This window comes from Tigriopus californicus, chromosome 2 (assembly GCF_007210705.1).
Source record: "Tigriopus californicus strain San Diego chromosome 2, Tcal_SD_v2.1, whole genome shotgun sequence".
NCBI lineage: Eukaryota > Metazoa > Arthropoda > Copepoda > Harpacticoida > Harpacticidae > Tigriopus > Tigriopus californicus.
In genome coordinates, this window is record NC_081441.1 from 10,970,763 (window position 1) to 10,992,987 (window position 22,225).

The following is a 22,225-nucleotide window of genomic DNA, read 5'->3' on the forward strand; positions in this document are numbered from 1 at the left end:
GGCTCGTCAAGAGCGAGAGAGCGAGAGTGAGAGAGGAATGGCATTTAGCCTTCAAACAATGTGACTTCGTCAACGAGCTGGGGTCAATATTTGACTTGCACTTCTGCTCCTAGTTTATTATACAAATCGTGGGTGTCGTTGACCAGTTTATTCAAACTAACGACATTGTTACAAAACCGGGTAAACAAGCCCTCCCTCAGGATCCCCTAGCTAGTAGTTGAGGTTTTGAGAGCTGGGAAGATTATGCAACCTCAAGATATCAGATTGTGAACAAATACGTAACCAACCATCTAGGGCATGGGTGATTGCTTCAGGCAATGTGGCTAACATACATATCATCCGAGGAACGCACATCAAAATACGCAGTTCACTCGTCCTGGCTCGGTTCACAGACTTGCAAACGAACACTTCATTCAAGTACTATGGCGGTTGAGGAGGACCGATGAGCTGATCCGATCAAGTGAGGGAAGCGACCACGCCAGGAATACCCTGAAACCTGTGACAGCTACGATGCGTGCAGCCTCAGAGACGAGTGGACTGACAACGCCATGACCGTCGCCGTCGTTAGCGTTTTTGTCCAGGAGAACTCGTCCAAACTTGGTGGTGGATAAGGAAACGAATGCAAAGAGCCATCGCCATCATGTATTTGATCTTGAGAACCTCGGTGTCGAAGCCTCAGACCTGTTTGTCCACTTGGTGAATGGCTACTGGCTCTGCAGGCACAAGAATGAGAAGCGTTGCAGCATCCTTGTGATCCACACAAGATTTCCCTTTCTCGACCTTCTTGAATACACTTCTGCAGTTCTCGAGCTCATCCTTCGATCTTCCCCAAGGTTGGGAGGAAAAACAAGCAGCGAGGGCATGCGTACCCGGGTGTGAGAGGTCAAATTCGAGCCGACCACTCGACAACAATTTGGCAATTTGGAAGCGTTCCCAAGATGTTCCACTATGAGTGCAATTAAGCTGCGACAACGGAGGTCCACGCCAGCCTCAATCATGGCTAGCAAGCGTTTGTACAAGATCGACGAGGTGGATCCCTACCAACGGTCCAACCCGTTCATTCGATCCGGTTACCGGGGATCCATGAACCTGATCGCCTGTCTCCGGAGCACGTTCACCTTTCACAATGAGACAGTCAACATTTGGACCCACTTGATAGGGTTCTTCTTCTTCGTGGGCCTCCTCATCCGTGATTTCCTGACTATTCCGACCCATTTGGTGTCTTCCGTTGATCTCCTGGTGCTGACTGGCATGCTCCTGTGCTACCAAGCCTGCATGATTCTCTCTAGTCTCTTCCATACGTTCACATGCCACTCGGAGAGAGTGTCCCGGAGGTGTCTGTCATGGGACTTGGCCGGCATTACTCTGGCCTTGCTGGCCACCTATCTCTCTGGGATTCACTATGCGTTTTGGTGCCACGAATCCTGGCGCAACTTCTACTTCATCACGGTGGGTGGGATATTCATGATCGCCGCCGGAATGCAACTTCACCCGAAATTCGCTGTGGAGGAGTACGCCCATATTCGGATTGGGCTTTTCACGGTGTGGGCCATCTATGGGTTCGTGCCCACCCTTCATTACATCTACTTAAGTGGAGGCTTCTCTAACGGGTTGGTGTCGGTCATGTTCCCGAGGATCATGATCATGTACGTGATATGTGGTGTGGCATTCCTGTTCTACATCACGAAGTTGCCCGAGCGCTTCATTCCGGGACTGGTGGATATCGTTGGTCACTCGCATCAATGGTGGCACCTTCTCATCTTTTTGGCCTTGCTCTTTTGGCATCATACCGGGGTGACCTTTGCTCTCTTTCGGTTGTCCACGGGTTGCGAGACTCCTCCCAATGAAGACGAACTGAGACAAATCGCTCTGGGATTCTGAAACACACCTCTTTGCTCTCCATTTCTCCCTCTCCCTCCTCTCCTTTCCATTATATCACTTGACTACATTCCTTCATCATCGCTTAAATCAACATGCTCTATGAATTTTTTACCTCTCTTCTCTAAGATTTTTCAAATATCATTGTGAAAAGACAAACACAAAACTGTACCCGCAAGTCCCATCAATTAGGTGGGACGAATAGGTTTGATCATGATATACATATATTAAATTCCTATGCACATCCACACTCACTCAGCAATCTTTACATTGTCAGACCTCTTCCTTCCAATTTGGGATCTCTCCCCAATCACATAATCAATGTATGAATCTTTGCGTGCAATAAAGGCAAATCGTACTTATCAACACAAAATTCCACGGCCGGTCTTGTTATTTTCTTTGGACAAAAAAAAATTGGCAAAAAAGGGAGTTCTTTCGATTCTGGTTTCAATAAGGTGGAAAATCTAGCTTGAACTGGCCAAACGAAACATGTTATGGGCTAGTATCTCATAATCTATTCAAAAGCAATGGAATGTAAATGATGTAGAATTGTAGATGATGATGATGATGATGTGGGGCAATGGCCAAGAACAGATAACGTCAGCATCAATAGTACCTATATCAATAATTAATCATCATGTTTTGACTAATGTATCCAAGTTATCGGGAGCAGTGGAACTTAGTTGAAGAGTATCGATTCCGGATCCTCGTTGTCCATCCGTTTGATATGACGTAGCACATCTTTTTTGGTAATAATGCCTAATAGTCGACCATTGTGAGTGACTAGAGTCTGACGGAGTCCCAATTTGCGGAACATATCTACCACAGTCTCCATGGGAGTTTTATCTGCGATGGTGACCGGAGACAAGTCCACAATCTTACTGAACTGAAGAGGACACACCGGGTTCGAGCCCCCCTCACCCAATGAATTGTGCCCGAGCAAATGCGAATCGGTTGAGGGTGATGTGGTGAAAAGGACCAGGGCATCCGGCGACACGTCCTCCATGCGATTGCGAAGGGCCTTGATGGCCAACACGAGGTCCCTTCTGAGCACAAATCCCACCAAGTATTGGGATTCCGTGGAGATGATGATGGGGAAACCGTTGTGATCTGTGCTATTGAGGATCTCCTCGACCTCGCCCAGGGTCATGGATCCTTGGGTGAAAACGGACAGGGGCTCGTTGCTTTGAGGTTGCATGACATCGGCCGCCAAGGTTGTGTGCGAAAATTCATCCTTGATGTCGAGGAATGGATAGCCATTCAAACTGATGTGCGCGTCGTAGATTCCCATTCGACCCAGGGCATCGCCCACCCATTTACTAGCCATAGCTGCGGCCTTCAGTCAGATAATATAATAAAACAAAACAAAACTATCATTAGCAATGTCTCAATAAAAACATCCTATTTCACATTCTTACCATTAAGGGAACAATATACCTCACACCACCTGGAAAATGAAAAGGAACGAGTTGGCACTTATGGTAATATAAATTAACTTATCCAGATGTTGAAAGCTCTCTCTCTCTCTCTCCTCTCTCTCGCTCGCTCTCTCGCTCACCAGTTAGTTCAAACATGATCACAACTAAGGAGACCGTCATTCGGGTGACCCCGCCCAGCACGGCAGCTGCGCCCACCATAGCGTAAAGGCCGGGCGTGATGCAGCTCTCCTCTTGAGCACACTCCCCTCGGAAAAACCAGGGCAGGGACTCTCCGTGGTACGAGTAGACTATCTGTTCCATGCCAATCCCGACCATTCGTCCCACAATGGCCCCCATAGCAAGAGATGGGATGAAAAGTCCAGCTGGGATTTTCATGCCGAAAGTGAAGATGGTGATGATCATTTTAAAGACTAGAGCCAGGCCCAATTCCCACATGGCCGCGTACACACCGGGACCGGCCTCCGCGATGTTCACGGCCTGGTTGACGTTGGTGAAATTGCGATTGGTGTAGTCGCAAATTTCCTCCTGGTTGGTGACGCCGCACTGACTGAAGAGTAGATAGATCAACTCGGATGTGTTCATGCGGGTATATTTGTTGGGATAGGCTAGGAGAGAAGTCATCAATGTCACCAGGATGACTTCAGTCACCGGATATTGGCCCAATCGTGAGCTCTTCCGGAATCGACACCAATAGATATTGCACCGGATGAATAATGCACCCAAAAGTCCGCCGATGATGCCGAGTATCAAGAAAGGGACGAGCTCAAAAAAGAGCCACGGGTTGTTGTATTCCACGTAGAATAGCACGGAATGCTCATTGCCAAACGGATTGATCGATTGTAGCACAAAGGCTGCAATAAGCGCGCAGAAAAACGAGCGCCACAAGGTCTTCAGAGGAAAATAGTAGCTAACTTCTTCCAAAGAGAAGAGTACACCCCCAATGGGCGCGCCAAAGGCCACGGAAACACCCGCCGCCGAAGCTGCAGACAAGATTTCACGCTTCTTGGCCTCATTCTTACCATATTTCGGGAACAGATAAGCCAAGATATTCCCGGTGCAACACGCCATGTGCACCATGGGACCCTCTTTGCCTAAACTCAAACCTGCGGCCACGGCCAACATTATGGACACAGATTTGATGAGCAGTGTCCACTTGCCTAAATAACCGCGAATAATGAATCCACTCAAAATAGTCTTGATCTCGGGAATCCCGGATCCACACGCGTAGGGTGCAAACATGCGAACCAAACTGGCGGATAACGTGGCGAAGAGCAACGCCCACAGGGTGTAGAAAAAATACAAACCCATATACGCGGGCGCCCCACTCTCGTGCTTGGAGAAGCCCATCACCTCAGCCCAAGTCAGCCATAAGGAACAATTCCCGGAGATATCGATTACGGTCTCATTGGAAGACCAACAACACTGCTCCTTATTCAAGTAGAACGCACTGGGACACAGTCCAAATTTCAAGTCTGTCAGCCATGTGGCGCCAATATCGATCACACCCGCCATCATACCGGCACATAAACCCACTACCAAAACACATAACCAACCCGACCAGGCGTCATGGGCACCTCGGATCAGTTCCAAAATGGAATCTTTCTTCTTCTTCACGATAAGTCGATGACGCATCCGATCCCTGGCAATATCCCGTTGCCAATCAATGGTGTGGAAGTCCTCGTACTGCCCTAAACCCGGAATATTCTCCTCAGGTAAGCCTGAGCCGTCTAATGGAGGCGATATCCCACCCGATGGCCGGGTCGAAGGCGCTCCTTCGCGCTCTAATTCCACCATATCGTCGTCTGAGGTGTTCCCCAAGGAGTTACCCACCCCTCCACCTACGTCTATGATATTCTGGCTACCACTGCGGTTCATTGTGCTGGTTCCAAGAGAGCCCCGTGCCTCTCCCAATGGACTCCAAAAGGCTCCAGATGAGATCAATCCTCAACGAGCAGTTTATGCCAATGTGACGAGACGAAAGGACACCTTAGAACTATGAACAGAAGGTCCGTGACGGCCTTTTTCTGCTTCACTCTGCTGATTCAGATTTGAGTCTGTTACTCAAGGACTACAGCTGCAAACAGGGTGCGATGTGAGAAGCAAGGGTTCGGAGAGATATATGAATGGAAACTTAAGAGTAAGACCTAAATGAAGGCTGCATGTAGGTTCCCAGGGTTTGGATGGAAATTACAGGTCGGGTCAGGCAAGAGGGCCTCGAATGCGCAAGTATCGACCTTGTGGACAATCTTTTCACGGAGAGGGATGAGGCTGGCCTGACCTCTATTGGCCGTACGTGGTACCCAAAGGGATTCGAGTACCTTGTCGTACCTTGCACCAAATTGAATTAACCTTTTAACAAGTGAGAAGTATTCGGCTTTTTCTGTTCTATCAAGAGAAAGAATGACCATGAATGGTAAAAAGTATGATTTGTTATTTATATCGAAATCTCAGAATAAAAGATGTGTAAGCAAGAAAAAATCAATATTGATCATTATGTAGATGATGAACATTAGTTTGGTTCAACAGCATTGATACCTACAAGTTTAAATGAAGTAATTAGAATACAACTGCATGCACAAGGGGTTGCGTCGTTGTAACGAAAATAAACATCTGTTAAAAGGTAAATCAAACTAATTTGATAGTTGTAACGCGTTAAAAAATCAGAGACACATTTCTGAGGTACTATATTTTAAGAAGAACTTTGTATGATTACACCCGAACCCGGGAAGGAACAATTGTTTGAGTCATGAAAAGACACGGGAAAACTGACCCAATCCGGCCGCCGATGAAGGCGTGCCAGGAGACTGTATCGACCAACACGAACTCGTAAACTTTGGACAGGTTGGCGATGGATTTGCACAGGATATTGAATACGTACAAAAATCACGCACTCACACATTCACACTCTTGATAAATCAGTCTCTCGCTCTCTTTTTGTATGTAGTCATTCACCATTACGCTTATTGAATAGATAGCGCCGCACATGTGGGGATCTCATCTTAGGAAATCATCCACATTGGCGAAGGCGCACGCGCCCAAATCGTGCTTGGACATGAGCTTCAAGAAGTCTTTGGCCTGTTCAATACTTTGCTCCAACAAAGGTCGCCCCGGGAGATTTCTCAATCTCAATATGGCCGAATTGAGCTCATCACATACGACCTCGCGCTCTTGGGGGTCCAGTTGCCAGCCCACGGGGCTATTGAACGGGTCCGAGTAAGCCAGAAGTGAGAAAGCGTCTTGTAGCATCTTTTCTTGACTGGCTAGATCTTGGTCCGACACTAATCCGGGGGTCTTTTCCAGACCTAGGAGCATGGTATGAAGGCTCTGGCCGAATTGGATGAGTTTGGCGAAGTTGAGATCCCAATTCCGGGTGAGCGGCGGTGGGCGTGTACCCGAGTTCGACGCCGAACTGGCGAGATCGACGTCCATAGAGTCGTCATGGTGAGGATTGTGGGGGTTGTTGTCATTGTTTTCACGGTGGTCGGAGGTGAGGCAGTTGCCATTGGTGGCATCAGCGGCGGATTTCCCATTGGTAGCCGACACGTCCATGTCCGAGTCCAATCGAACGGCATCCAAGGACTCCGACCCACTGACCATCTCGATGAACTGTCGCACTTTGAGCAAGAAGAGCAGGTTGGGATTCTTGGGAAACAGGTCCGGGTAGAGCTTCTCGGTCAAGTGAATAGCTTCGCCCGTTTTCCCGTTGAGGACCAGGCGGCGAATCTCCTGGCGGTTCCGAATGCTACTCAGCTCCTCATTTAACGGCTGGTGGGTGTGTTCATTGAAGGAGGCTGCCGTGGCGCTAAAGCCGTGGTGCACGAGGTAACCTGAAACTAATCGATGGAGCTTACACTGCCAATCCCCGTGGCGACCGGGTGTGGGCAAGTCCTCGATATGACCCAGGATCTTGATCCGCTGCTCCATCATCTCGCCCTCAATGTCGAACAAGAACGGCTCCTGTCCAAAGTTGGCGTCTACAATCTCTCCCGGAGTCTGCAGACCCACTGTAGGGTACAAATTAGGCGGCAGATCCTTGAAGGCCACGCCCAAATTGTGTCCATTCTTAGTGTAGAAACACGTGCTCTCCACCAAGTTGATTCCGCAACCGATCACTTCACCCGTCGTGAACGTCGGCCCATACGCCTGACCCGTGCCCGAACTACAAAAACTGTGCCCGTCATCTCCATGGTAGCCGTAGCTGTGTTTGTCCCACCCAGGCAGTCGATTCATATTCACGCCCTGTGCTGACAAGCCCACCCCCATATAGCCGTCCCGCCCCTTGGACACGATCTTCACCTCAAAGTAGTAGATGCCACAAGAGGTGGGTATCGGATGTGTAGCTCGAACCGACGAAGCGTCTTTATGTGTCTTTCCATGACCCTTATACTGTACCCGCAGATTATTCAGGGACAAGCCAATGTAATCGTACTTGTCCTTGGAGGACCAACTACGAGGCAAGGGCGTTTCCGTCTCATCCACACTAGGATAGAGGATCTTCAACCTCTCGTCCAAGGTTAACCCCGGATCCTGGCTACGACTCATGATCAAGCAAGCAAGCAAGGATGGATGGATGAGAGAATGGCAGACAGATGGAAGATGAGTTTATCTCAGATCAAATTACCAATGCATATCCATCAAGAATCTATCCACCGCCCGATCAGGATTGACTCGGGCTTGCAGGACAAAATCAGCCTTCGATGGCGGATTGACAAGGTCTCCAAGAGCCTTGATTGTTCTGGCTTTCCGTAATACGCACAAAGCGTCTAGAACACAAAGGAAGCCGATTTAAAGGCTGGATTGGGAAGGGCAAGGGGCGTAGATCGTGGAAACTGAATGGGATGTTGGATGGGAGCAAGGATGGGGTGGGGTGTGGTGACTGAAAAAGAGCCCGTGTATTGGGAACAAGTCGCAAGAACTACTGGAGCAAACGGGTCACTGTTCTTGTTTCAAGACTGGAACTGAGTTGCTGACAAAAAAGAAGACGACAGATCAGAAACGAAGTTCAGGGTGAGGATTGAGAGTTTGAAGAGAGACAAAGGCACACAATGAGATATTTTCATTGTCTGATATCTTGATGGCGTGGATCATAACTTTTGCAACTATTGAACTTTGTTTGGGCTGATGTTCCTCTTCCTAAATTCCTGCAATTCATGAGGTATGAAATCAAGAAAGATTGAATCGTTTTTCACTGTTCAGTTTTCTTGCCCAATATGTGGACAATATCATCTTGCTTTTAATAAACTTCTGCCCAAATGAATACTAAGATCGCTCAAGTGAGAAGTGACAGGAGGTTTATAAAGATCGAAGGTTGATCCAAGCTTAAACATTGTCTTGGAACAAATGCCATCTAACCGGGACCTAACTTTGACCAGAATTAGAACTTTTCCATTTCAGACGATGGAAACAATGTAATCGACATAAAAGCAACTTCATCACCCATTTCCGTTAACGTTAACCCAAAGGTAAGGCCATCGTTCGGTTTCGATGACAAATATTTCGGGTTTTCAAGCAATGAAACAAATCTTTATATCCCTCCTGAAATGATACTTCCGTTGTAAGACACAACTTCCAGCAATTATTCTTGAGTAATTGTGATTTTTTTCAAAAGTTACAACCACATCTGCAACAAATATCCTTTTCTCTAATTCTAGATCACACGCTAGTTACTATAAGACCATGGGTAGATTTTGAGGCTAGAAGTAGATTTTATCACGCTAAAAACATCAAGCAAATAAAATAAATGTAATTTTATGCATATTTCGTTTCGAGTGCTTGCGGCACGCTGTGTATTTTTCCAAAATTATGCTTCAACTCTTTGTGAGAAAAGAAGAAGCAAGAAAAAGTACGAAGTTGGGGGTCCAGCTGACTCAACAGGGAACACTCTACGAACAGGGTCAGGCAGGCAAACTCACGCACTTTGGCAGGGATTTTCAGAGAGGAAGTCATCGTAAAAGTACACAGGAGAAGGGTACTTCAAGAGAAGAATATGAAAATCTTATACGCGTGGATTGAATTCTAGTGTAGAGCTGAGGTGAGAATGTGCATGGTAAATCACAGCTTACTTTTTTGGAGGTTAGGTTTCCAAAAAATTTGGTATACCCTCCAAATCAAATATTGCAGCAAGCAATTTGTTTAAAACAAAATGAATATTTTCCAGGATCTACAAATATCAGAAACCAGGTTGTTATGTGTTATCTTTAGCCTCTGGACGGTTTTGATATTGATAAGAAATTTGAAAGGGGTATCATTTTACCCAAACCTTAGTTATTTGCAATGAATCATCCATGCTTTTCTACTTCATTAGATTCATTGAATATCTTTTTCCATGAAAGTAGTGCAAATTTTATAAGATATGTGTTAGTATCTCATTAAGGGCAAAAGAGTTTTAAAAGCCTATTCAAATGCATTGTCCTACTCACATTCTTGTGCCAAAAAAAAAATTGGTCCAGAAAAATTGGCACCATTGTACAGGATGGGTGATAAGTTCTGGAATTTAGCTTTTAGGACAATTAATAACTCAAATTCCAGCTATGCAATTTTTTTATCTTCCATTTGAGCCGGAGACCTCTCAATCAGCCCAAGAGATGTGTGTGCATGTTTTTATGAAAACATCTCTGTGTACCAGGGGCGCCATATTATTGTTTACACTTGTTTTTGGCCCCAATAATCAATTGGAGGTCTGGCTAAATTTCCCCTTTTAGACATAGCTTGCATGTGATCATTACCAATCATTTTTGAGCACATTGACAGTCTAAATTTAAAAATAAACAACAAAGTCTCTTTAACATTCAAGAACGGTGAAAAAGGAGTTGTGGCCAAACTTGACAAAGGTGAGACTGCCATCAAAATAGTTTTGGCATCCACTGCACCTCAGGTTACATATTTATAGCCCTATGCCACCAACAGAGTATTCTCCACATCCAGGCCTACCTTGAACAAAGGTTGGGCTCTATAGGATTCTAGTTGAAATTTTTGGCCCTCAAACAGCCCAAACCTGGATCCCCTGGATTACAACATGTGGGGGCAAGTGGAGACCAAGGCCTGTTCCATCTTCCATAAAATTAATGTGGGCAAGCTGAAGGATTCAGTTATTGAGGCCTTGGGCGCCATGGACAAATAAGATTTTGACCAATTTGTCTCCAAACTCAAGCCCTGCATGGCCATCAAAGGCAGTGTATTTGTAAAATATAATGCTTCAATGAATGCCTTCCAACTTTATTTTTTTGTCCATAGCTCTCCAACTCACTACATATGAGTTCTACTTCATTAAGTACATTGAAATCAATATATAGATGGTTAAAGGGCACACCTCGTACATGAAAGACAATCAAACTTACTAATTGACAATCTTTGTTTGGGAAAATGCAAAAAGGGCTACTGACCATTCAATAACTGCCAGAGAAACAAAACATACCTCTGAATTATCAAGCAAGTCTTTGAGACAGTTAAGCAAATTCCCATGTATGCCACAGCAGATAGACATCCTTAGGCATTTCAGAGCTGCCATCAAAAACAGAGGAATTTGCATTGAAGAAGCTCTTTATATTTTGTTTGAATGTTCTTGAGCCTGAATAATTCATAAATCAAGCTATTACATAATACTTTTCCAGCCTTAACTACTATACATTTTTCAGATTGCAGAACTTATTACGCCCCCTGTACTATGGCGAAATCTCTTCTATTCATAAAAAACACATCTAGCCCAATTTAAACAAATTCTATAATTATTTACAACCAAATTGGTTGTTTAATAGCATTTGCAGAAAAGTACCTAAAACTTGGACATATAATATATATATTTTTAAACATCAGCACATTTACACGTTAGTGTTGACATTTTTGCTTGTTTTTGACAAAATTACTGGATTATATTCACTATCATTGACATAATTGCAAAATAATAAGAAGAAAATTTTGAGTACAAATGTACAAATATAAAATAGCGAATGCAATATTTGTTTTTGTTTCCAAACTTTTGAGCAGGTAGTGATCGCTATTTCTCGTTATCCTTCACGTTGAATTTAATCTTTAATATATCATATCATTTTTGACGCAAACTTAGTCACAAAATATTTGCAAACTTCGGGATAAACGTTATTCTTCACCGATTAGTTGGCGGTGCTACTTTTTTTTAACTTAACCTAACCTAACCTAACCTAACCTTACGTAACCCATCCAACCCAACACGATATCAATAACCCTTAGAGTCTCTATCTGAACTTTTAACCTTTTACCACAAATTTTAAACTGAGCACCGCCAACTAATCGGTGGAGAATAACGCTTATCATACTTTGGAATCTGTTTAAGCCCCTGCTGTTGTTTACTAAATCCCTCAGTAAAAGCCAAAAGCAGTGATGCTGGTTTGGAAGCGTTTGTATCACTACTATTCCAACAGCAATGAATTGGACAACAAACACTTGACAAAAATATGAATGCAAACCCATTTCGGTACAAAATTGGTCTTGAAGCAGGGAAAAAGCATTAAAATTAAATTTTTCATCAAAGCCTTTCTTCTTAATATGGAGGAGTTCCGAAGCTGACCCAATTTTGCCTCATGATTTGGACTAACTGATACCGCTGCACCGCTTTCAGTTTTCAAGATTTGTTCCTAATTCAACAAATAGTGAAATTATGGATAAAAAGTTCACCGAAGAAGAGGCCACCCTTTATGATCGTCAAGTAAGTTTTCAATCATTCCAAGGCATGAGATTAGTCTTTTCTTAATTGTTTCTCCTGGTCAGATTCGTTTGTGGGGTCTGGACGCTCAAAAGCGGCTACGCAATGCCCGCATTCTCGTTTGCGGTATGAGCGGCTTGGGAGCTGAAGTGGCCAAGAATCTGGTTTTAGCTGGGGTCAAGTCTCTTACCATGTTGGACCAGGTCAACCTCACCCTTGAGCACTGCCAATCCAATTTTCTGGCTCCTCGAGATCAGGTAAGTTCATCATTCCGTTATTTAATGTAATGTGATGATTCCTCCATGTGATTTTGTCATCATACCTTCCGATTAGCCGGCACCCAACATTTGCAAGTTCTTGTAATACGAATTAGATAAATGGTTGAATAGTTCTTCTTGTGCCATCTAATCGGTTGAGAATGACAAGTTATAACTGAAGTAAAATTGTGGTGCCGCCGCAAAACCAAATTTCTTCTGAATGATCATAGCTACTCCGTCGGAAGTTGGAGATCTTTTCATTATGCTGCTTTCATGGTTAAAATCTTACTAGCATTTTATTTGAATTCCTTACTCATGCATGACTATGAGTGCATTTACGACATCAAAAGCCAACGAATAGCATCCTTCAAGTCAGATTGGGACAAACGTTTCATAGGCAGTCCAGATCAACCCTGCATTCAGGGGCTACCCCAGCTTACCCACTCAAATTCATTGCTAGACCAAATATCATATAAAGTTGAACTGTTGACGAAGGAATGAATTATGATTGTTCATTTGAATAGTACTAGAGACCTAGATTACATTCCCTCTAGTCTACAGGGTAACGATCTTACCATTTTAGGTTGGCAAGAATAGAGCTGAAGCCAGTTTGAATCGCCTCCAAAATTTGAACCCCATGGTTCAGGTCTCGGCTGAGGTGGGTGATGTAGATGCCAAGGATCGCGAGTATTTCAAGGACTTTGACATTGTCCTGGTGACATCGGCCATGAAGGACACGCTCATTAAAGTCAACGGATTCTGCCGTGATCTCGGGATCAAGTTTTTATCCGGTGACGTGTTTGGATTCTTTGGCTATGCATTTATGGACCTGGTTGAGCACGAATTCGTGGAGGAGGTGATGAAGGTAAGTTTTCTTGATTTCTTCATTAGAAGGAACAAGTTGAAAAAGACCGCATTGTAGAGTTCGAATTCGGATTTGGATGCGGATGAGCCGGTCAAGAAGAGACCAAAGAAAGATGCCGAGGGCGAGCAAGAAGAAGAAGAAAGTAAGACGAAAATGGTCAAGACAATCATGTCATTCGTGCCCTTGGAAAAATCTCTGGCCTCTGATTGGAGCCAGGAAGCATACAAGAAGCGAATCAAGCGAATGGACCCCTCATTTTTTGTGCTCCACGTAAGATCTCTAAATCAATTTCAGCCAGCAAGGGCATCCAACCCAATCAATTGCCCTTTCTCTATCCAGGTCCTGTATGAGTTTCAATCACGTGAAGGTCGCCACCCTCTTTTAGAGCATGAAGAAGGCGACTTGAAAACACTCAAATCCTTGGGCGAATCCATCACTCAAAAGTTCAATCTCCCGGAAACTAAAATTCCCGAGGCTATTTATCCGATGCTCTTCTCGGAAATCAGCCCTTCGGCCGCAATTGTGGGCGGTATCCTGGCCCAAGAGATCATTAAGATCATCTCAAATCGGGACGCACCTCATAACAATTTCTTCTTCTTCAACCCCTTGGAAACGGCAGGAATCGTTGAAAAAGTCGGATATTAAAAGTGCCTGAAGAGCAGTATTACTAAGATAAAAAATGAATAAACAAAACACGCCTATATTTCAAGGCTTTTCTCTGAAATTCAAAAATGAGGAAGTCAATCTGGAAAAGAAGAAAAACAAAATGAAAAAGGTGACAAGTGTGGTTTTTTTTCCTACGGGCTTACGAGTATCTAGATGTCGTTGAAAAGAGGGACTTGGGACAATCCTTGAAATAACGCCAACATTCACCATCCTCCTTGCCTTGACGCTCAGCTTCTATGTAGTCAGACAAGCGTCTCGAATATGGAGATTTACTCGCTCTAAAATGTGAAACATGTGAAAAAACACAAAAAGTGAACTTTAAAATCTTTTTACATTTACTTCCAACAAACTTTTATCTTACGTGAGTATGAGCTCCAACATCTCCCCGAATAGACCGTAACCCATCAATGGGGATTCATGCATCTCACATATTGCCCTGAGCAAGCATGGATTCCCGTCCATGCCTAATTTGAACATGAAGTCCTCCATGATTTCATAGAGTAATGCCCTGAAATGTGTTGGGCGTTTTTGACAATGTCCTTATGATATTGTCCTTTTCAATCTCTTCTGCCTCATATCAACTAGATGCGGACAAAACAACGTAAAATCACGAGAATACTCCTAAAGATGCCGGACTTTACTAAGGCATTATTCGATAAGCAACTTATTGCTGACCCATTCTAACACCATAAATACTCCAAAGCTATTCTGAGAGACCTTTCAAACCCTGCAAGGGTAAAATTACAAATACTGTTGACGTTCAAATGGGGATAAATTAATTATATTGGATACCTGTAGCATACCAAGAACTTTTCATGATCTTCTTTTTCGATTTTATTGTGCCGAAATGTGAAAGGTAAATAACATTTGAAATTATGTTTTTCCTACTACTAAATGATGATTGAAGAAGTGTTGATGTATTATCAATCATACAGTATACAATTTCCTGTTTCATTCTTATTTGCATGACAAACTTGTTTGGAATTTTACTCTTAGAGAAGAGGAGGAGGTTTATTCATTGTGTGACAACACTAGCAATATATGGTTCATTTAATAATCCCTTAATAAAGTCCGACATCTCAAAGTCTATTTTAGCGTTTCTACGTTTGTCTGTTCGTTTCTTAAAGAAGCAGAAAGCACTATCTATCTCCGCTCAGTGAAGATGACTTTCAATATTACTAACCTTTCCCCACCATGAATATCCTCTGGTTCTATCAAGGGCTCTGGCAGTATCCGCCTTTTTCGCCGTTTACCTCCCAAAATACCTGCTCCTGGGTTCAGGAACGGCATCAGCCCAATCGGATTCTCATTATCTGTCAACCCCAGCCTATCAAACTTAACTGGAAATTAGAGAACGATAAATGTTACACTTTCATACTTCAGCGATATTGGTCACGCTGTCACAAAAGTTTGATAGCTGAATTGAGCATGACCGCCATTTTTGCTTAGAAGCGAATCGAATCAAACAATAAGTAATGAACAGTGCTCACTTGTGAATGGCGTTGAAATCGTCAAATTGGTATCCAATCCCTGAGGTGGATACCTCAATAAAGGCATAGCCAAAGTGGGCGTAAGCACGAGTTGCGTTCCAGGGGGAAAGACGATCTTCTTTTTGTGCGTCATCCACAGAAACCGCTTGTCTCTATGATGTGGCAATTGCTCACTATACCATGATTTCAGGTCCTCCAGATCAAATTGGGCGTAATGCGAGGACGCATTTTGTGCATGGGATGGGCTGACCATAAAGGTTAATGGTAAGAGTGCCAACGAAAGAAATCCGTTCATTTCAAATCCTGGAAATGAAAGCAATTTTATAACGCACAAAACTTGTGGAAAATAGTTGGAAAGGTAAATATTGCTATTTTCTGAATTAACACCCGTTTCTCAAAGAATGTAAGTTTTGACTAAAAATGCCTGGCTTTTTAATACTATTGACACTCTAAACGTCATTCTAGCGTTCGATAGAGTAGCAAAACATGTAATACGTATTGGTTTAGTACCACGCTAGGAGTAAATGTTTTCTTAATGTTCTGGTAGGCCTAGTCTATTTACTAGTATTTGTCTTTTTGTCCACTCAATAATAAACATCCGCAAATGCCCTATAACACCTGTCCTGCCTTGTCCCATATTCCCTTTCTGAGATTCTTCTTCGTTATTTCAAAGGAAAATCTCGAAGCAATAACCATTCTCTCATAAATTCAAATCCCCTTGAAAACGACCCGGGCATTTTTCAATAGATCCGTCTCGAACCAAAAGATATTTGTTTCTAGCCTATGGCTACCTGGCGTGCATTTCTATGGTGGTGATAAAGTGAAGGTGGTTCAATGCAGTAAGATATGATCTAAAGGGTTTTGCCAGACACTTTCAACGCGTTATCTTGTGTCAAATCTGCCAATACAAACCTTCCAAATCGCTCGTACAAGAATTGCAATTGGGTGCACCCACGATACTTCTTTGTCCGAAAATTAATTTGCACAGTCTTAATCTGCCCCATACGTGAATGCATGATGGGTTATTTGAAGAGCAGAAAATAAGCCATTGAAAGATTGGTAGACATCTCATCTTGATTGGTTCATAACGTGATGCCGGAACTCTAGGAGGGTTTTGTGCTGCTTAAGTTAAAAATTGACAATTCCAATTCGAGCCAGAGCGTTGCGCTCTTCTTCAAATGAGAATTGATTAATGTCTCCTTGATTTTGCATTTTAATCTTCAGTTATCTCGAGCAACTGGTTCAAATTTCCTTCTCAAATTCATTTCCCTTTCAACGCAAGAACTTACACACGAAAAGTTAGTTGTTGGAGACTGAAAATGATGATTCTCTTTCTCTCAACCACTTTATTTCAGTGAAATTTTCACTGTGATATCACTCTCTAGTCAAATATTTTATTGCTTTTACCATTTTTGACATGTTTCTTTTCTACATCTTACAGTCTGTATAATATTTGTACACCATCTTTCCTTTATATTTTTACCCCATGACATGACTAAGAGTCGCAATAAAGATATTATCATTAACTTTAAACAGGTTCTGCTTTTTCATACTGCAAGTTCAATGCATATCATTTTGTTTCAGTCATTGAGTTATTAAGAACTTCCATTGCAATCATTGCAACACTTCAAATCACAACGAGATAATAATATTGAAGGCCAATGTTATCTGTTAAAGCCACGGAAAACCTTATGTCAACTCCAGTAATCTAAAATTCGTTCATAAGCATTAATGTATCCTAAGAGTAGTTACGTCGGTTGCAATTTAATAAAAAAGCAAATTAACCTTTATACCCAAACACCCTTGAACTTTATTTCTTTTTTGAGTTTACATAAATTGAAGATACAAAGTGCCATTCCGTTTGAGAATGAAGAGAGAAAATGCCCTTCAGGTTCAAATATGAACTTTATAAAACTATGAAAAAACATTTGAGTAATTGGTGCAGATAGCTAACCTTTCGAAAAAAATTATTGCCTAACCGAGGGAAAGTTTCAAAGCACACCTCATTTTCTTTACCCCAGAAAACTCGTCACCAAAACTGGTCGCCTTTTTAGCATCAAATTATTCTAAGCCCGATTAATACACCTTATAAAAGCCATCCATAAGAGCCACATTCAAAATTTAGCTTTTATACAAGTGCTATCCTAAAACGCTAAAAATTTTGAAGTCCCGGACGTTTGCTACACTTAAAGATTCACAATTAACAGATTTACTCCGACTGACAAGTTTACGTTTAAAGGTAACAGAAATGTTGCGGCAATTAGTGATTCCGCTCATCCAAAATCATTTCAACACGTCCGTAAGTCTTTACTACAAAACTTATTTATGTCTTCAATGAGTGAGTAACGTGTTACGATTAAACGCTCACCTTTGCAAATCGGCAATGCAGAGATTACCTATGCGTGATGGTTTGTTTATTGATCGGAATGTATTCTTACCATGTGAATCAAGTTGACACCATCGGTTGTAGAAGAGTTCAGTATAGGGGAACGAGACACCACACTAATACACATTGACTCGAGGAGGCTGAGGAGGCATGTGAACTCTTTTGGTCAAAAACCACACCAAAGATCTCATTTTCCAAAAGCAGTCGTTCAGGGGAACAGAAATTTTGTCTATGTACTACGCTTACGAGGGTTATGTGGGCAAAAGAATCCCTGTTCCTGTTCAATTTCTTGCCGCAAATTAGGAGCACAATAGATGTATACACTATCCAACGATTTCAACAATTCTAGCAAAACCTGCATTCCACATATTCCTTGAATCAGTGAGTTGATGTTTGGGAAATATCATCTCACTTAGCCACTATTGAAAGTTGGCGATTAAGAGAACCCTTATTGTTCCTTTTTTTCAATTGTAGCTGAGCTTTTTTTTTCAGATATACTTTGTCGCTGGGCCTTAATTTTGAGCCACGTTAAAGCCTCAGCACAACCATTGTGCCACAAGGCAGCCATGTTTACATTATAAATAATCAATTGATTTGATAATATTTGCACAAAGATCTGACATTCCAGCACACTTTCCTGACTTCCAGTTTTACCTGGCATACCCCTCGTTCATTTTTACAAACATGCCTACATGCAGAAGGATTATCTGAACGGACGGTGTCAGGACGGTTGCATGGTATGTTCAGAGGCAAGCATGTAACGAGCGGTCAAGCGTGAATGAGTCGAGTAGCTGAAGATCAATTACTCCCCATTCATTTGAGGCCCAATCACCTCTTTGTCACCCTCAAATTTTGTCCCCCTCTTCTCACATCTCAAGTTTGAATAAACAAACCGTAAGCAAATTTGACGTTTTGGTCACATTATGAACCCATTTAATTGTTTAAAAAATTCGCTGATCCAAATCAGATTGAATTCATTCAAGGATGAAATGGGCTTAAACGTTTGGCTGCTACGGTTGCAACGGCGGATTAACCATTCGTCAAAAGCTAAAATGTTATCCTGGCCAATTTTCCACTTTGAAGCAACGAAGATTTTGGGTCTTACAAGGAGATAATGAATGCCTCGAAGGCTTCCACAAACTACCCTATGACGAGTGGACAAGGAAATGGAATGAGAGGGTGGACGAGGGAGAAATTTGATGGTAATCAATTTGTCTCAAAGCAAGAGGGTACTGCGAGCTTTCAATCCGGTTCGACGACTAATTCTGATTGTACCAAGACAATTCTTTAAAACGAATCATTTCCTTTTTTTTGCGTAAACATACATTTTCATGGTTTCTTAATTTTCGCCGGATTTTTCCGCGGGGGTTGCCACCGGAGACAATTTTGGTCCACAGTGAGTGCCGGTCGTTTATACTCGGCAGATTTGAGATGTTCCTCAACCAATTTGGGCGTGACACAGATCACGTGTTGTCCCTTCCAATATTTGACCAAGTTTAGTGATTGAAGGGTATTGATGATGTCGTTTTGGGTGATGGAGGTCAAAGAACTAAGATCCTTAATACCCACAGTCCCACGAAAATCTCTGAGAATTTCCAAGAGAATCCAGGACCAATACGAGCGATAGCTGAGTTTGCCCAGGTCCGATAGAGGCTTCTCTGGGCTCCCAGTAACCTTTTCCAATTTGGATAACTCGTAGCTGAAGGCAATAAGGAGCTTCCCATAGCCTTTACGCTGGTATGGAGGCAGGGTGAGGATACATGCCACATTATTCCCTTTAAAACAAACAAAAAGAAAGGTTGCGTACGTTCACTCAGCCAATGTTCCGACAGGTTAGGCTCAATGTCTGCAGCAGGGCTGCGAAATTGGCTCGACTGTGACCAGTCTTACCATCTGGAGATTCCTTTTCCTTTGAAAAGTACCCAACGATATTAGCTCCTTGGCGGTCCACCTCGCACAAAATGTAAAACAAGAAGGGTTCCACGTCGAAATAGAGGGTCTTGTGGTCGAGAAACAGCTTGGCGAGAAGACATAGGCATTGGCAATACAACTTGAAGTCTCTGCCATCGACTTCATAGATGGATAGGGTGCCCTTACGGTAGATCTCCTTGCCAGGGGGCTGATGGGCAGTACATTGGGAGATGTGGTACCTAAATGAAACCAACGTTTTAGATAGACACTTCCAAAACACTTAGTCAACAGCACCCTCCAGGACAACACCTCAGCTAGTCTCCATTATACGCTCAAAATGGCTGGCTTTTCCTACCTATTTTGCATAGGTCTATTCATTAACACAGCCATGGGGCGGGTCCCGGTGGAAGATAGCTATCCTACAATCATTGCCGAGCGACCATATCGACCCGCCAAAACCAATTGGGAAAAATTCTTCTTTAATGCTGTGGAAACCCTAGTTGACACCGTCGAAGGTCTACCCCAAACGGTAAGAGTTTGAGTATCTTATGAGTCAAGCACTTTTAATGAATATAAGTCTGTGCTGTTTTTTTTTCTTCAGCCGCTAGATCTACTACCATATCCCTCGCTGGCGCGATTCCAGTCCACGGAAGAACCTGATGCCTCTTCCGAAGCTCCCGCCATCAACCGAGACCATTACGACGTACCCCAAAAGATCCCCATAAGTGGAAGTAATGATGCATAATAAAATCTCACTTACTTATAGGTCTTCTCCAGTCTCATGTACTTGAGGCAGTACTGACAGATATAGAGCTTGGGCTGTTTGCCGTATTCCTCGGGATACGGGCTAAAATACCACGTGTCGATCTCGTATTTGCCGATCTGGATTCGATCGATGTACTTGACCTTAGTGAGCTGTTCGTGCTCCTTCTCCAGAGCGGCCGTAGCTGGGTCCATTTCGGCCAGGGTTTTTTGAACGTGATTGATCTCATCGTGCTTGCGCTTCTGATTGCGCGTGATCTTGCGTTCTTGCCCGCCCTCGCCCTCGGTGGCTTCCGGATGGGCCGGTCCGGAGCCACCTTTCTCCGAGGCCCCGGGATCGTTCTCATCGGCCACCCGGATTCGAGCCCGGGTGACCCATTCATCCAAGCGGCGATTAAACCCGTCGTAGTGGACGTAGTACTCGTGCGTTTGGCTGTGGCTGTTAAAGCGCTCGTGAACCACTTCCGCCATGTGCCAAGTCCCATCGGTGCGTTTGACCTGAAAGAACGTTGCCGGGCTTAGAGAAACAAGTAAAGGTGGATGTATTTTTGTATTGTTAAGTGAGCCAAGCATGTTAATTCGATATGCTATCATAATCTATGGTTTATCGGGGATTTCTCCCAAATATGTTCAAGTTTTTGAAACGTGAAATTCTTTGAAAGGTAGCAATTAAAAGAGTAAAGGAAAGTTTGAAGGATAATAGAATGATCAAAAGTTTGACGGGTTTCATGGAGCCCTTGATCTGCCGATTAATTGAGGATAGTATATTTCAAGTTCGCTACATTGTCTTGAATGTTAATAGACTACCATGTTTGACGAGATTATCAAAGGGTGAAATTATTGCTTTGGCACTTGGCTTGACCATCACTAAAATTATATGCCATGAGACTTCTAAGGCTGGTTTGCAGTAAACGGGAAAGAACGCGCAATTGTTCCGAGAAAATTGAAATTTATTTCTTTTTTCCAAGATGAATATTTCATCAAGGCAATTTCAATGGTCTCTCTCTAAGTAAGAGTTAAATTAACGTTGTGTACAAAATGGGGTGTACTAAAAGATGGAGAGCTACTCCTCAAACCAGAAAAAGCCATGCTCACGTTTAAATTATCGCCGATGGCAATTTCGGACTCGTCATCGTGCGTCAGAGGTGCGGCACATCCCTCGGTGGGCGTGTCCGGCCCGCCCTCACCTCTTTTCTTGACATTGTTCTCGGAGGCGGGGGACGTGGTGGTTGGGAGGTTGGCTTTAACCATACTGAAAAATTGGAATTTTCGGAGACGTTCCAGGAGTTCTGAGCAATGGGGAAGCACGACACGCCCACAATTGACAATTTTGGGTTTGTTATGATGGCAATGTCAATAAACAGTGTCGACAGATAGATGGAGGAAAAAAGCGCAATATTTATCGAAGTAACACAAAGTCTTAAATTAGGCATAGATAAAATGTGCCTCTTGTGCATTTGCAGTCCTGTTTTTTTTCTCATTTTTTAGACACTCTCCGCTTAAATTTTCTTTGATCTATTTTCAAGCTTCTCCCAAAGAATGCATTTGATCTGGATTTTTTCCTGCTCTTTGTAAATATGATTGTAAGTATCAATGATTTCTGGCCAAGAAAAAGTCACATTCTTTCATATTTTAGCCATGCTCAAAACAATTAACCACAAAAAGTTGTTGGGGCGCGTCTTGTTAGCGCAAAATTGGCTAAAACAGCACAAGATTTGGAGGCTCTGTCCAGCCAGCTTTTCATTTTTTCATCACGCAATTTAGTGATGCTACTCAGATCAAATTTCGTTTCATATGGACCAAACCTAAGTTTGACGAATAGCTTTCTCAATCCTTTAAAAGATAACAAAGGTTCTGTCATCAGTTTCATACTCTTGTTAGTATAGCTAAGGTC

General features: G+C 43.1%; 7 protein-coding genes across 7 annotated transcripts; 3 read left to right on the plus strand and 4 right to left on the minus strand.

Annotated features, from left to right (window-relative positions):
• The first annotated feature begins 318 nt into the window (after positions 1-318).
• LOC131892939 (progestin and adipoQ receptor family member 3-like) lies at positions 319-2,128 on the plus strand. Its single transcript, XM_059242809.1, has one exon. It carries the CDS (start codon positions 949-951, stop codon positions 1,879-1,881), a length of 933 nt encoding a protein of 310 aa, XP_059098792.1. The 5' UTR covers positions 319-948; the 3' UTR covers positions 1,882-2,128.
• A 250-nt stretch (positions 2,129-2,378) lies between these two features.
• LOC131892932 (H(+)/Cl(-) exchange transporter 4-like) lies at positions 2,379-5,398 on the minus strand. The gene is made up of 3 exons (XM_059242803.1): positions 3,437-5,398; positions 3,297-3,325; positions 2,379-3,214 (listed from the first exon to the last, which is right to left on the minus strand). Exons 1-3 carry the CDS (start codon positions 5,190-5,192, stop codon positions 2,558-2,560), a joined length of 2,442 nt encoding a protein of 813 aa, XP_059098786.1. The 5' UTR covers positions 5,193-5,398; the 3' UTR covers positions 2,379-2,557.
• Positions 5,399-5,984: 586 nt separating this feature from the next.
• Positions 5,985-8,287, minus strand: LOC131892934 (ran-binding protein 10-like). The gene has a single exon (XM_059242805.1). The coding sequence runs from the start codon at positions 7,857-7,859 to the stop codon at positions 6,312-6,314; it is 1,548 nt and encodes a 515-aa protein (XP_059098788.1). The 5' UTR covers positions 7,860-8,287; the 3' UTR covers positions 5,985-6,311.
• A 3,553-nt stretch (positions 8,288-11,840) lies between these two features.
• Positions 11,841-13,819, plus strand: LOC131892937 (SUMO-activating enzyme subunit 1-like). The gene is made up of 5 exons (XM_059242808.1): positions 11,841-11,997; positions 12,060-12,251; positions 12,835-13,116; positions 13,174-13,386; positions 13,456-13,819. Exons 1-5 carry the CDS (start codon positions 11,950-11,952, stop codon positions 13,759-13,761), a joined length of 1,041 nt encoding a protein of 346 aa, XP_059098791.1. The 5' UTR covers positions 11,841-11,949; the 3' UTR covers positions 13,762-13,819.
• A 2-nt stretch (positions 13,820-13,821) lies between these two features.
• LOC131892705 (uncharacterized) lies at positions 13,822-15,687 on the minus strand. The gene is made up of 5 exons (XM_059242534.1): positions 15,273-15,687; positions 14,966-15,122; positions 14,144-14,290; positions 13,926-14,060; positions 13,822-13,861 (listed from the first exon to the last, which is right to left on the minus strand). Exons 1-5 carry the CDS (start codon positions 15,565-15,567, stop codon positions 13,822-13,824), a joined length of 774 nt encoding a protein of 257 aa, XP_059098517.1. The 5' UTR covers positions 15,568-15,687.
• Positions 15,688-18,941: 3,254 nt separating this feature from the next.
• LOC131892935 (histone acetyltransferase KAT8-like) lies at positions 18,942-21,713 on the minus strand. The gene is made up of 4 exons (XM_059242806.1): positions 21,427-21,713; positions 20,330-20,829; positions 19,549-19,808; positions 18,942-19,433 (listed from the first exon to the last, which is right to left on the minus strand). Exons 1-4 carry the CDS (start codon positions 21,580-21,582, stop codon positions 18,988-18,990), a joined length of 1,362 nt encoding a protein of 453 aa, XP_059098789.1. The 5' UTR covers positions 21,583-21,713; the 3' UTR covers positions 18,942-18,987.
• Positions 19,825-20,332, plus strand: LOC131892941 (uncharacterized). Its single transcript, XM_059242811.1, has 2 exons — positions 19,825-20,098; positions 20,171-20,332. The coding sequence occupies exons 1-2, from the start codon at positions 19,907-19,909 to the stop codon at positions 20,312-20,314; spliced, it is 336 nt and encodes a 111-aa protein (XP_059098794.1). The 5' UTR covers positions 19,825-19,906; the 3' UTR covers positions 20,315-20,332.
• Positions 21,714-22,225: the final 512 nt, after the last annotated feature.